The following is a 14,126-nucleotide window of genomic DNA, read 5'->3' as shown; positions in this document are numbered from 1 at the left end:
CCTCTCATCTCACCAGCTGGCACTCTTGCTGGTACCTGGGAAATCCCTGCCCAACCCTCTTCTCATGTACCGCCAGCCCCTCACCCTCTTCCTCGAACTCCCTCTCTCCAGGGTCACTTTTGCTTCATCTTCCCCTCCTCTCCTGGACATTTCCTATGCCAGCCAAAGCAACAGAGAATACCAATGTCCCCAGACTGGCTCAAGGCAGGGCTTTCAGTGTTAAGAGCCAGTCTCTGGTCAGCTAATGTTCACTCTTCTGTTCCCCTTTGTTCGAAGGTAGATATGAACTGAGGGGGGTGTGAGAGACCCCGAGTAGAAGGAGAAGCATTTGCCGCAGTGGCTGTGCCCACCCCATGGGGAAAACAGGCCACGCGGCCATGGCAAGGAGTACAGGGGAGGGGGAGGAGAGAGGGAGGGGAGCTTGTCGGATTTTTCTAGGGAGACAAGGTTGGAAAGGATGGTAATATTTTGGGTGAGACAGTCAGCATCCAAAATGCTTCTGAAAAGCAAGTATAATGAGCCAAAAACCCAACAAGATGACATTTAAAAGGAATAAATATAAAGTTCTAGATTTAGGCTTTAAAAAAATCACTTATGTAAGCACAGCATGGAAGAGCTCTGGTGAAAAAAGAACTGGGGGTTTTAGTTGGCCACAGGCAATGTGACACAGCTTCCCAAAATGTTTATATAATGTAATCTTGGGCCCTATTAGCTATAGAATCATGGGCAGAAGGAGAGGCAGTGAGCCCTCTCTTATGCATGCAGCAGGCCACAGTTGGAGTATTTATCACACTCAAAGTGCTTAAAGCATCCTCCTTGGCCATTCTGGTTTGCAGTCAAGAAAGTAAAATTTTTGGAAGCCAGGTCATAGGAATGGTGAAGGGAGACAGATATTCAGTCTGAAAGAGAGAAGACATGAAACCTGAGACTCCTGCTTCCAGTTACTTGAAGGGGTGTCATAAAGCAGAGGAATGAAACTAAGGGAAGCTGATTTGGGCTCTGTATAAAGAACAACTCAAAAATTAGAGCTATTACACAAAAGAGGGGATTCCTTGTGAGGTGGTGAGGTCTTAATCCTAGGAGGTAATCAAGTGCAAGCTAAATGCACATTATTGAGAATGCTCCAGTGGGGTACCCTGTATGGAGAGGCAAGTTGGACTAGATGATCCCCAAGGTCAGTCTCAAGGCTAAGCTTCTCTGATTGGCATCTCCGACGGAGGGGAAGGGAGAATGCGGGCCAGAGATGAAGCGGGCGGGGCGGGGCGGGGGGGTACAAGAATTGGGAAGGAAGAGAAAGTAGACTGGACCAAAGGGGGTTTCGGGCCCTTGAGGAGGGCTACAGGGAAGAGTTTTAGGAATAGGGTTGTGGAATGATACAGGAGAGGTAAGGCTGGAGCTGGGGTCTCCTTGACCTATGCCCCTCCCTCCAGGAATGACATGCCAAGCTCGGAGCTCCTACCTGGTGGATGAGGTGCTATGGGGCCACCGCTTCACCTCAGTGCTGACCCTGGAGGATGGCTTCTACGAAGTAGACTATGCCAGCTTCCACGAGACCTTTGAGGTGCCCACACCTTCCTGCAGCGCCCGGGAGCTGGCCGAGGCCGCGGCCCGACTGGACGCCCATCTCTACTGGTCCATCCCCAGCCGGCTGGACGAGAAGGTGGAGGAGGAGGGGGCTGGAGAAGGGGCAGGAGAGGGGGCTGGAGAGGAGGCAGGAGAGGGGGCGGGCGAAGGGGCTGGGGTTGACAAAGAGCAGAATGGCTGCCTGCCACCCCCAGAGAGTGAGTCCAAGGTATGACCAGATTCCTCCAGACCCCTGTGGCAGGGCCAGACACAGGTACCTGGGGAGCTGAGTATCGCAGGTGGAGAAGGAGTCCGGCAAGGTCCTTATGAATGCACCAAAGCTGGAGAGCCGCCTCAGAATCTCAGGTCTGGGATCCAACTGGGATGGCAGAGATCCTGACTTCAGGAGAATGAAGGGTGGGGATGGGTGAACTTACCCAGCCTGTCTGTGTTTGACCTTCCTGTCTGTTCATGGGTGGATGGATGGACAGAAGGATGGGCCTGTGTGAGCTGGATGAGAAGGTGCTAGCAGAGAGAGACAGCCGGTGGATAGATAAGTGGGCCGACAGGCTGGTGGTGCGCTCAGGGCTGCTGCTAACTCACAGAGCGTCTTTGTGCAAATTCTAAAAAGGCACCCTTTTCCTTTAGACTGACACCACCCTAAACCAGGGTGCATGGTTTGGGGAGCAGATGTGGGCTGGATTTTAGTCCCCACTCTTCTCCTCAGCCAGCCTCTCCGAGTCTGGCGCATCTGTCTCATTGGACACAGCAGCCCAAGCTGACCCAGGGAAGAGAAGGCTGGAAGGAGGCAGGCAGAGAGGAAGAGGCTGTCCCCCCGCCTCCACCTGCACCACCGTGACAGGCTGGGAGGGAGGCTGAAAGTCTGTGGGGGCAGCTCAGTAGGGTGAGAATGAGCTCGTCCACGATGCAGGGAAACCAACTGTAGGTAAGATGCCAGAGCTGGGGCCCTGGGGCCCTGGGGCTGGGCCTGGGAAAGGCAAAGCGGGGCCGACCACCTTCTAATAGCAGAGTGAGCTCTCACAAGTGCCCCTGCAGAGGCGGGAGGGGAGAGCAGGGCTGTGAAGGCAGGAACCAGGGGAGGCATGGAGCTCCTGAGTTCACTAGAGCTGGGACCCGGGGCCCGCAGGAAACCGGAGTCAGTCTTGGGGTACAGTGAGAGGGAGTCATTCACATGGCTACTGGGTGCCAGCTGGGTCCGGAGCACTGACCCGGGCATGTGTGGGGAGGATGGTCAGAGATCCGATTCCTATTCTGGGAATACAGCGCAGGCACGTGGGAAAGACAGAGACATATGCCTTTGGCAACTGTTTCAAACCAAGAACCTGGGCGATCTCTCTGAGTAAGGGTGGGCGGGCTCGGTGATCAGAAAGCCAAGGACTGAGTCAGACCTGGAGGGTGACCTGAGCCAGCATTTGTGAACTTGGGTGGGCATCGGGGCCAACCTGGAGGGCTCGGGGACACAGATGGTTGAACCCCACTCCCGGAGTTTCGGACACAGTAAGTCTGGGGCAGAGACTAAAACTCTGCATTTCTAACGCATCCCGGGTCCTGATGCCAGAACAGGGACCATGCTTTGAGAAGCCCTTCCCCAAGCAGACTGAGGGGTTCTGTCAGGAAGTGGGCATCAAGCTGAGGAGTAGTTGAGGATCCTTGGGAAGGAGACTGAAATATAACAGGTGGAGAATTGTGGTGGGGGGAAAGGGGACCCTGAAACCCAGGCTGAAGAGTTTAACTCTGGACCCAGGGACTCACCCGTCAGTGAAAATGGGGCGGCAACAAGCTAGAGATGGGGTTTGGTGAAGATGAGTAGGCATAATAGAGAGAGCAAAGCAGCTGGGAGGGCTTCAGGGGGGTCCTGGGGAGGCAATGGGAACTGGAAGAGGAAGGGCGTCAGTGACAGAGGATGGAATCCCAGGTGGGACTTGAAGTAGGCTTAAACGTGGGAGGTGTGAGAGAGCGGCGAGAGTCCAAATATCTGGATGTGGCCTGCTGTTTGCCCAGCTGGGACAGGAGCCCCTGCAGACAAGTTCCCATGCTGCGTGCACCCCCTTCCTGGCCTCATCCCAGTCACCAGGGAGGCCCTCCATCCCAGGGTGATGAAGGGAGAGGAGCAGCGAGTCAAGAAGGGGCAGAGGTGGGGGGACCTGTGGGTGGGAGAGGCGTGTACGCACACGCAAGCACACCATCCTCAGCGTTGACCCCAGCCCTTGGCCCTGGCTGCATCCCACTCCTGAACTTTAATAAAAGTCTGAACTCCTTGGGGTGGGAGCACCCCAGTGTGCCGCATTCCAGGCTGCAAAGCTGGGGTCCTGTGAGCCGCTGTGCCTCCTGGAAGCAGGACAGAGCCATACCAGCTCAGAGAGGACGTCTTTGCCTCAGATCAGGGTCACCTGGGTCACCATCAGTCAAAGATGAGGTCCCTGCACCCTGGCATCAGTCGTTCGCAAAAAAACAAATGCTGGGGGATGGAATGGGGTGCGCTTTTGGTTCAGTTTGCTGAAACAGCTGGAGTCTGGATAGAAGGGAGGGGACTGTTGGTGTCCACACTTGCTCACACGGTAGTTCACCCACTAAAAATGAAGCCACTGCAGAGAACTGAGGCTGGATGGAAGGCGCCAAGACCCTGCCACCCCTCTCCTCACACTGAGCCACCACTCAGGGCCCCACTGTGTGCAGTGCGGGGAGTCTGGAGACCTGGGTTCCAGTCCTGACGCTGTCACTACTTCGTTCTATGACTCCGGGCAAGTCGCGTCACTTTTCTGGGCCTCAGTTTCCCCATCTGTAAAAACAACACTTGGCAAACTGGTAATGCTCAATAAACATTTAAATCACTGAGTTGAAAGAGATCAGAGAATCCTTAGGCAGAGACAAATTTAGGGAGCCCCAAGGGCGTGGGAGGGGGTGGGGGGGGGCAGCCAGGAGCAGGGGGTTTTGGGGGCTCCTCTGAGTGCTGTCCTCCTGCCACCAGGCGGCTGTGTTCCGGGGCTTCCATTCTGCTGCTGTCAGACCGGATAATGAAGATCAGGAGGGAAAGGCTGAGGCCCCAGGGCCTGGGGGGAGGAGGCAGGTCCAAGATGAGCCTGACCAAGAGACTGAGATTGTGGAGTGGCCCAGGAACTCAGCAAAGGGGGCGCTGGGCCCTGGGAGCCCCTGCCCCGCAACCTGGGAGAAGTCTGGGGCGGAGGCTGTGCTCAGCTGGAACTCACCCCTCTTCCTCCCTTTTTGCCCCCAGCAAGAATCCCAACAGGAATCGGCTCTGCGCTGACAGCTCGGACAGCAGATGGGACCCAGGTGTCCCCTCCTGGGGTGGGTGGCATGGCCCACGGAGGCCAGATGGTGTTTGTAGCGGAAGAGCAGCCCGGGTTGTCCAGAAGAGGCTGTCAGCCCCCAGCAGCCTCCCTGCCACCCGTCCCAGCCCCCACGGCAGGGAAGACACAGCCAGCCCAGATTTTATAAAACAAGTTTATTCACATTTTAGAAAAACTAATTCTAGGACAGGGGACTGCCTCCCTTTGGGCTGGGTATGAGATCATGAACAGAAGGCCAGAGGGAGGAGCTTGGGAAGGAAGGAGTCGGGGGTGGGGGGCCACATCCCCTACTCTGGGTGGGAGTCAGTCAAATAAATTAAAGGGAGAGCAGGCAGAGGGAGAGGGTATTCAGACACCAGAGGCAGGCTTGCAGCTGGGCTGGAAGACAGTCACACCTGCAAGAACAGGAGGGCGTGAAGAGGGGGCTAGGGAGAGGGTGACTCCCTCCTGGCCCTCGCCAGGGTCCCGCAGAGCTGAGAGGGGCTGGGTAGGACCAGGGAGGGAGGATTGGGGAAGACAGGGCTGGGGGTTCTCACCCCTCACCTGGGGTGTGAGGCATCACCGTTTCCGCAGCCTCTTCATGAAACAGCAGGTGATGGAGCCGAGGATGGTGGCGCCGATGACTAGGGCAACCCCTGCGCCCACCAGCAGGGGCACAAACAGAGTGTCCAGGGCTGGGTGAGAGAGGACGGCGCTGCTCAGCCTGGGGTGTCACTGCTCTCCACGCACAGCCCCACCCGTTTGCCAGCACCTTCTGTCAAGCTGTCCACACCAGCTCCTCCCCCACACACAGTCTTCTGCCGGCTCCCTGCCCTCTCTGCACTGAAGCCAGCACCCACCACCAGGACACTGCAGCAGCTGGAGGCTGAAAGCTGGACTTTTGGAGCAGAAAGAGGGACCAGAGGGACAGCTAGTGGGAGGATCAGATGCAAAGGAGAAGACAAGAGCTGGGGGTGGGGGGAGGCCTGAGCGAGGAGGAGGGAGGCCGTCACTCACCATGTGTGTATGGGTAGACGGTGACAGGCCCCGAGCGGGCACTGCCCGCCTGGTACCAGCTGTAGTCGGTGTGCTGCACCCAGGCGCTGGGGGCGCAATGGTACACGCCCTCGTCCTCAGGCCCCAAGCCGTGCAGCCTCAGCCGATGGCTTCGGGGCCCCACCAGCTCCACACTGACAGGGCCTCCGCCAGGCCGGACCCCCAGCTCCGCCACGCCGTCCTGACCCACTCCGCCCACCAGCTGGGCAGGGGCAGAGCTCAGCTCGCCCTCCTCCGGCCGCTCCACCCACCAGCTGGCAGCAAGCCGCAGCCCAGGGGGGCCGCCCCGCACCGAGATGTTGCAGAGCAGGGAGGCTGTCTCCCCGCGGTACACGGCGCCTCCCGCCAGCCAGGCCACGGCCTCCAGCACCACACCTGCACAACAGAGATCAGAAGGTGAAAGGTCAGGGCACATGGGGTCAGGACCCCTGTCTAAACGACCCCCCAGAAACTCATTGTTCCCACAATCCTAGAAGAGGAGTGTGAGACAGACGTGGAGGCAGCTGATGGAGAGGGAGAGCACAGAAACACACGGTAGTTTCTACAGACACTGAGTCCTGCCCAGGGCCCAGCCTGCCCCTCTCACCTTCTTCCCGGACGTGCACGGGGAGGGGCCGGGAGCGGGCACTGGCGGCTTCGCGAAGCCGGGCCCCAGACCCTCGGACGTAGGCCTTGGCTAGGCAGCGGTAGGTGCCCGCGTCCCCAGGCCGGGCAGCCTCCAGCCGTAGCCGATAGGTTCGGGAAGCCACCTTCTCCATGGCAATGTGCCTGCCCTCGTAGCCGGGGCCCAGGCTGCCCACTCCCTCCGTGTCCAACTGGGCCACCAGGCGGCCGGGCCCCGGTGCCCCTGCGGGCGCCATCTCCCAGCCCACGGAGTACGCGGCGTGACGGCCTGGTGGGGGCAAGGCCCCCGAGACGTTGCACAGAAGCTCCAAGGGCTCCCCGGGGCCGATCCGACGCTCCCCAGGCCCGACCGTCACTGCCAGCTGGCTGGCTGAAACACAGCGGGGAAGGGGTGTCAGGGAGCCAGCAGAGGGTCCTCCCTGACAGCAGGAAACTTCCACCCGTCTCCCCGACCCAGGGGCCCTCAGCCGTGGCCCTCCCATCTCCACACCTGTTTCTGAGCAGAGAAAACCCATCACGGGTACAGATGCTAAGGGGAAGCAATGCTAACGAGACTGCTCACTGGAGGGAAGGGGGGCTCCCAGGTCTCGGACCATGGCCCTCTAGTGTCCCTGAGATACTCTGGCTCCCAGCTGGCACTGGGGGACCCCTGGCACTCACCCAGCGTCTGAACGTCCACGTGCGCCAGCACAGCCCTCTTCTCTGCGATCTGGGCCCAGCTGCCATCCGGATCCTGAATCCACTCGGCGGCAGTGCAGTGGTAGGTGCCCGCGTCGTCCGCCTGGGCACCGCCCAGCACCATGCGGTACCTCTCGGACCCCTCCTTGTCCAGCCGCAGCTCCCCGGCCGCCAGCCGCGTGGCGTAGGGCGCCCCGGCGTCCACCGCCAGGTCGGGCCGCAGCCCCACCACTTCCTGCAGAGTCGCCCGCCCCACAGGCGCCTCGGGCACGGCTCGCCCAAAGGACACGGCCAGGTGCGTGTGTTTCTGCGTGCTGGTCCTCGCCAGGCAGCCCAGTGCCAGCTCCTGCCCCTCATGCACTGTGAGGCGAGGGGGTGACGTCGGGGCCTGGCGGCCTCGGGGCCCCGGGGGGCTCGCAGACACCTGCAGCAAGTCTGGAAGAACTGGAGAGAGCAGGTGGAGTGAGGGGGGGGGGGGGCTGTGGACCTGTGTGAGCTGTTTTCTACCTACAACTTATTTCCCTAAATAGACCGTGAGATCCTAGAAGGCAGAGACTTCGTGTTGTATCATTCCTTCTGTAACCCAGCGGTGTCAAGCACAGTGCTGGGCACACAACAGGCACACAATAAATACTTGCTGAGTTTCATAGAACCAGCCCATCGCCTACTCACCCTTATGTTTGAGGCTGACCCCTGTTTGAAATACTCAGCAGAGTGGCTCTGTCTTCCTTTTCGGAAGACAAAGAAACTTCAGAGAGCAAGAAAGTCACGTGGTCTCCCCTGTCCTACCCTGCCCCTACATTCCCCACTCCTCCCCAAGATCTGGATCCTGAAAGCTCCAGGAACGGAGTCTGTTCACGCTATGGGGCTCCCTACCCTACCAGGGAGTGGAAAGCTTCAGGACACTTCCCCTCTCCCAAGAGCTGTGCTTATTCACTCAGTCATGTCTGACCCTGTGTGACCCCATGGACTGTAGCCCGCCAGGCTCCTCTGTCCACGAGGACTCTCCAGGCAAGAAGACTGGAGTGGGTTGCCATGCTCTCCTCAATAAGAGCAGTGGACTGGAATGAAGAGTTCTGGGTTAGAGTCCCAGGCCAGTCACTAATGTGCACAAAGTCAAATGAGGGGAACTCCTTGGACCTCAAGTTCCTCTTAAGTTCCTGCCAACCCTGACTTTCTGCCTTTTGGGAGACTGTGGCCCCACCCCCTCTCAGGGCCCAGTACCTCTCAGTTCCACTTTGCCGCTGTAGCTGCCCAGGTAGCGGGCATCAGTGGAGGGTGTGTAGCATTCGTAAATGCCAGCATCCTGGGCCTGCAGGCGGGAGATCTTGAGCACCACGGCATCGCCCTGCAGACGCTGCACCTGAACGTCACCAGCTGCCACTCGGGGCCCAAAGACGGCATAGGAGAACCGGGCGTCCCTGGTGCTGATGATGCCCAGGGCGGCCTCTGGGGCCTCAGGCCTGTATAGGAACCACTCGAAGTCCTGCTGGGCAGAACCCTCATAGCCACTGACATTGCAGGAGATGGAGATGGCAGTGCCAGCCACGCGGTACAGAGGCCCCTGAGGGACCAGCACTTCCCGGGCACAGCACCCAATTCCTATGGGGAAGGACGAAGTCAGGGATGCCTGGGTCCTCACTGCATCCCCCCGGCACCCACATCATCCTTGCTGCCTGCTTGTGAAAGGAAAGGAAACCTGAGGAAACTCGGTGTACAGCTTGGGCCCCATTCTGAGAATCAGGAAAGGAGGCTGGGAGGTAAGACACCTGAGTCTCAAGGAGGTGGTGGGAGACAGCCAGGTTAGCCTCAGAACCCAGAAACATCCCTGTTCCTGGCAGGCCAGAGCAGAGCACCTAAGTGCAAGGAGTGTGTCTGCTTTCTGATTTAACCATTCCTTGATTCCAGCTGTACCCTCCCCTTGTTACCCCACTCTCCTGTCTGCGGACCAGTTGAGCCTTCTAGCTAAGGGATCCTGAGACCCCTCCTTTGTTTAAAAGGAGCTGGAAAAACTTTGATCAGAAGGGCTGGTTGGCCCAGCTGTGTCACCTGGGCCAGGGGACTCCAGACAATGGAGCCACTGGCGGGGCAGGAGAGGGTACAGGCCCAGTCAGTTCTCACCACACCATCCCTCCCCCGTCTCCAGCTGTGTCATGAGCTCACTGCTTCTCCGCCCCCTGGGGCTGCCGAGGCAGCTGAGGCTCACGGGGCAAGAACCAGCCTCTGCCCTGGGCTCTGGGGGCAGAGGCTCCCCTCCCCCACCCGTGCCTGCCAACCTTCCCGAAGGCCCAGCTGACACACAGTCCTCCCCCCACCCAACCCCACCACTGCCTAAACAAAAGCTTTAATTTGCATATAGCCTGCTTCATTTACATACTGCTCCCTTTCCACCCGCCCCCAGGGTTGTCCCCTCCCATCTTTCTCTCCTCAGAGAGGCCAAAACTCTTCTTCACCCCATCCTCACCCCTAGCCTGCCCTCAAAGAGTAGCCTTGTGGCCTTGGAGGGCTCAGCCTCTTCTCTCCTTCTGTCTTTCCACAGCCCCAAACCACAGAATCTCAGGACATAAGGAGGGCTGGGTCAACTCTCTACCTCCATCTTACAGATGAGAAAGGTAAGGTATGAGAAGTAGAATGTCTTGGCCAAGTTCCTCCTATCCTTGGCTGGCCCCCACGTGCCCCTGCAGAGGGACAAAGCCAGGGAGGCAATGGGGACAGACAAGGAGCGGCCTGAGGGCAATGGCCTCACCCAGCAGAGCATCACTCCAGGGACATACCCCAGCCTTTCTGCAGGGGCGGGAGGAAAACACCTAGTCTGTAGTCAGACAGTCCTCCAGAAGCCCTCCCGGTAACTGTCTTCTCCCTGCGGCTGAGTCATGGGGAGAACTCGTGGTCGCTCGGTTACAGCACAGGCTGGGAGGTGGAAGTCGAGTTCCAGCCCCATGCCCATCCCCGGCTGTACTGTGTGGACTAGCTCCTTCCACGCTACACTGGAGGAGAGCTAGAAGCTTCCACTCTGACAGGGAGAGAGCCTGTGACTCAGAAGGGCCCTGCCCCAGGGCGTTTCATAATCAGCGTGATGGAGCTGACACCTTCCCTGGCCTCAGGGCAGACTCTGCTCAGGAGGGCCCCCTCCCATCTTCCTGGCTCCACAACTGCTGATGCTCGGAGATCCCCATGGGAAAGTCACCCTCACCGCCTTGGGAAACCAGCTGCCAGGCAGCTCTCTCCCCAGCCAGGCCCCCTCCTCTGTGTTAGCAGAGAAGGAAAGGAAAGCAAAGAGACCTGCTTCGGGTCTCTCTGGTGTGGGTTCAAATCCAGGCCCCAACACTCACTCAATGTGTTCTCTGGGGCAAGTTATTTCATTTTCCTCACCTTCAAAATGAGAGTAAGTGTCCACATCCAGGGCACTCAGATCCCACAGACTCTCTTATCTCTCTGCACCACACTTACCCTGGGTTCCTCTCTGCGCCACGCTGCCCACTGGGGAAAAGAGGCCCAGTGCTAAGTAACCGGGGCCCAGAGCTCCCTCCTCTGTATGTCCTCCTGCCTCCCAGCTGGGGCCCCAAGGAGAGGACTCATTCTAGTCCCACGGGGCCCGGGGACCTATGCAGCACAGGGAGGCCACTTGGCTCTGAGATGGAGCGCTGGTCTGGAAACAGGCGGCCGGGGCTACGTCAGCCTCTGCCTTAATGATGGCAGCTCCAAATCCGGGCACCAAAGCCACCCCCTCGCAGCCCTGTGTTCCGATTTCAAGGGTTGCAGTCTCCTGAGTCTGTGTAGGCAGTCACTGTCCCATCCTCCTCCCCAGGCCAGCCCTGCAGGGAGCCCCCCAGTTCACACCCCAAACATCGCCGTTGTCACTGCCCTCATGCATCCACGCAGCAGTGGTCCAGACAGCCCACCGCGAACACCCACCACAACAGACACAGTGTGCTTGGGGACCTCAGCATCAGTCTCCAGGGAGCCTGGTTTCTCCTGAGGCAGGGAGGCTGGGACTAAGGGGGTGTGACAGCTGGTGGGAGGCTACAGAGACAGTGCTATCTGAGAGACCCGGTCCAGGGTGAGACTGAGATGTCAGATAATGAAGTTGGAGAGGGGGGTGCAATTAGGGGAGACTTACTTCAAAAGATCGTGGGCAGAACGGGCCCCTGGGCCTCCAGCCAACTCGGGCGATTATGAAGATGGCCAGGCACTGCCCACGCAGGGCGGGTACCTAAGGCCGGGCCTGAAGCTGAGCGTGAGGCAGACAGGAGTCGCAGCGCCCCCAGGACCTGCGTGTGCCAGCAGGGAAGCGGGACCCGGCCCCCGGAGGCCTGGCGGTCCCTGCGGACCGCCCTCTGGTGGGTCCGCACTGTGTCCCAGCCTAGGGCCTAGAACCGGGGAGCTCACCCCACCCCCAAGACTGGCTAGGCCGGCGGCCACAGAGGGCAGCTGGGCGCCAGGCCCGGGAAGGCTGGAGGCGCCGCTGAGAGAGAAGGGGCTACCAGGGGCTCCAAAATGCTGGGGAGACGGCAGGGCTGAACAACACATAGCAGGCACCTGCCGGGCGGGGCTGGGAGCCGGGGCGAGGGGCCGGGCTTACCCAGCATTAACAGCAGCGGCAGCGGCAGCGGCGGCGGCAACTTGGGACCGAGGGCGCCCATCCTGCACAGCCGGCTCTGGGAAGGCTCTGGGGGGCGGCGTGGGCTCTGGGTGACCAGGGGTTCGGGGGGCGCATGCCCGGGTGGGGGTCACGAAGCGGAGCTGCGAGGCGTGGGTGCGCGGAGCGGAGCTGAGCTAAGCGGGAGCAGCCAAGTCCCCGCCCTCTTCCCTCCTCCCTCTTCCCTCCTCCTCGCCACCTCCTACTGCTTTCCCTCCCGCCTTGGCTACTAGGAAGACCGTTCCCGCCCCGCCTTGCCCCGACCCCGCCCAGCCTTGCCCAGGCCCCGCCCCGGCCCTAGGCTGCTGGCCCCTGTCTGGCCCCGCCCCGGTCCCCAACTCCGCCCCAACCCCTTCCGACCCTGGCCCCGCTCGGGTCCCCGGGTTTGTCCCGACGGGGTCCTGGACCTCGGCCCCGGCTCCGCCTGCCCCAGTCTCCACCCCGACCTCAGCCTAGGCCCAGCCCGGGTGCGGCTCGGGTACTCGGCTCCGCCCAGGCCGGCCCAGGCCCGCCCCCCTGAGCCCTAGCTCCGCCCCGGCCCCGGTCCGCGGGCGGGAGGCACCGGAGCTTGGCCAAGTCCCCACAAGCTCCGCAGAGTGCACAGGTGCCCTGCTCCTTCCGGGTTTTCTCTGCGCGTTAGATGCTAGGGCCCCGGGATGAGCGAGGTGGCTGTGCCTTCGCTCTTAGAACCTGGCTGTTTGCTCTGGACCTCTAAGCCTCGCCGCAAATCCTGCTGAAACGGGAAAGGGCGGGATCTAGGCCTTGCGGAACTAGGAGGATCTGAGCTGAAGGGCGCTACCGGGCTCCACTGGGTCACTGATGACCTGTTTGCCACCCCCTCGGGGCAGAACAAGAGGAAAAGAGTTAGGAGGCTGGGCCGTCTGGGTGCCGTCACTTCCTGGCCGGCGATCCTGGTCAAGTTGCTTAACATCCTTCCACTTTTCTTGCTGGCAAATTGAAATGATGACATCCACCCCAAAGGATTTTTGTGACAATTGAGATAATGTACAGAAAGTGTTTGGCACAGAATACACTAAATAGGAGATGCTGCTGCTGCTGCTGCTAACTCGCTTCAGTCGTGTCCGACTCTGTGCGACCCCACAGACGGCAGCCCACCGGGCTCCCCCGTCCCTGTGATTCTCAAGGCAAGAACACTGGAGTGGTTTGCCATTTCCTTCTCCAATGCATGAAAGTGAAAAGTGAAAGTGAAGGCGCTGTGTCCGACTCTTAGCGACCCCATGGACTGCAGCCGACCAGGTTCCTCTGTACATGGGATTTTCCAGGCAAGAGTACTGGAGTGGGGTGCCATTGCCGTCTCCGAAATAGGAGATGGGGGAGGGGTAAATTGTTTAAACCGTTTGCTAAGAGATTTAGTTCAGACCTAAAGAGGGGGTGATCCTGGGGTTTAGGTGAAGGAGTCTCTAGTTCCAGTGAGGAGAAATGGGTGCTGGATAAGATGCTTGAGAGTCCCTTGGATAGCAAAGAGATCAAACCAGTCAATCCTAGAGGGAATCAACCCTGAATATTCTTTGGAAGGACTGATGCTGAAGCTGACACTCCAATACTTTGGCCACCTGATGCGAAGAGCCGACTCATTGGAAAAGACCCTGTTGCCGGGAAAGATGGAGGGCAGGAGGAGAAGGGGGCAACAGAGGACGAAATGGTTGGATGGCATCATCAACTCAATGGAAATAAGTTTGAGCAAACTCTGGAAGATAATGAAGGACAGGGAAGCCTGGCACACTGCAGGTCCATGGACTCGACTAAGCGACTGAACAGCAGCAGTAACTGCAGTGGGAGGGGTGGAGCCTGCCCAGAGGTGGGAGAGTGAAAAAGTCATCTTTCCCAGGTATTCTGTCTCTTTCTGTACAGTGGAGAATGTGGGAAATGGGGAGGAACAGGAAGGGTGGGGCCAGACCAGGAAAAGGGACAACCAGGTCTGCTAAGCTAAGGCTGTCAGAGTGGCCGTCCATAGGGGATGACCCCAAAGCTCATCTAGCACCTTCATCCTCAGACTTTCAACTGTTCCCACTCACTCCCCCCAACCCTTCCTTTCACTCCTTACTCCCTTTTACAGAGGAGGAGATGGAGGCCCAGAGAGGGGAAATGGCACAGGCCAGACGACCTTCCTTGGCTTTGTCTTCTCGGAGTCTGGCATAGAGTCTAGAGCAGAGGAGGTGCTCAGTTGAAACCACATCAGGAACCCTAGAGAGACTGGAGAAACTCTGAGGCAGAATCCTGGGGACCACTGAGGGAAT

General features: G+C 59.3%; 2 protein-coding genes across 6 annotated transcripts in view; one reads left to right on the top strand and one right to left on the bottom strand.

Annotated features, from left to right (window-relative positions):
- The window catches only part of KCNJ9 (potassium inwardly rectifying channel subfamily J member 9), a 59,397-nt gene extending 54,978 nt beyond the window's left edge, over positions 1–4,419 (top strand). For all 5 annotated transcript variants that reach the window (XM_043452006.1, XM_043452031.1, XM_043451998.1 and 2 more), the window contains one exon: positions 1,431–4,419. In XM_043452006.1, the coding sequence (XP_043307941.1) occupies positions 1,431–1,798 (368 nt within the window). In that variant the 3' untranslated portion in view covers positions 1,799–4,419. The remainder of the gene's footprint in view (positions 1–1,430) is intronic.
- Positions 4,420–5,027: 608 nt separating this feature from the next.
- IGSF8 (immunoglobulin superfamily member 8) lies at positions 5,028–12,053 on the bottom strand. Its single transcript, XM_043451965.1, has 7 exons — positions 11,812–12,053; positions 8,454–8,831; positions 7,212–7,673; positions 6,514–6,921; positions 5,889–6,302; positions 5,436–5,566; positions 5,028–5,287 (listed from the first exon to the last, which is right to left on the bottom strand). Exons 1-6 carry the CDS (start codon positions 11,870–11,872, stop codon positions 5,451–5,453), a joined length of 1,839 nt encoding a protein of 612 aa, XP_043307900.1. The 5' UTR covers positions 11,873–12,053; the 3' UTR covers positions 5,028–5,287; positions 5,436–5,450.
- Positions 12,054–14,126: the final 2,073 nt, after the last annotated feature.

The sequence above is a fragment of the Cervus canadensis genome, chromosome 2 (genome assembly GCF_019320065.1).
Source record: "Cervus canadensis isolate Bull #8, Minnesota chromosome 2, ASM1932006v1, whole genome shotgun sequence".
NCBI lineage: Eukaryota > Metazoa > Chordata > Mammalia > Artiodactyla > Cervidae > Cervus > Cervus canadensis.
The sequence above is the reverse complement of the archived record's forward strand: the minus strand, read 5'-3'. Positions and strand labels throughout refer to the sequence as shown.

What these genes read in the sequence shown, in the direction of transcription:
- IGSF8 (XM_043451965.1), bottom strand. Translation starts at nt 11,872, where the DNA reads ATGGGCGCCCTCGGTCCCAAGTTGCCGCCGCCGCTGCCGCTGCCGCTG. An exon ending in CGTGGACGTTCAGACGCTGG is followed by an intron (nt 6,922 to 7,211) that starts GTGAGTGCCAGG and finishes GCTGTGTTTCAG; the next exon opens with CCAGCCAGCTGGCAGTGACG. An exon ending in CGTGCACGTCCGGGAAGAAG is followed by an intron (nt 6,303 to 6,513) that starts GTGAGAGGGGCA and finishes TCTGTTGTGCAG; the next exon opens with GTGTGGTGCTGGAGGCCGTG.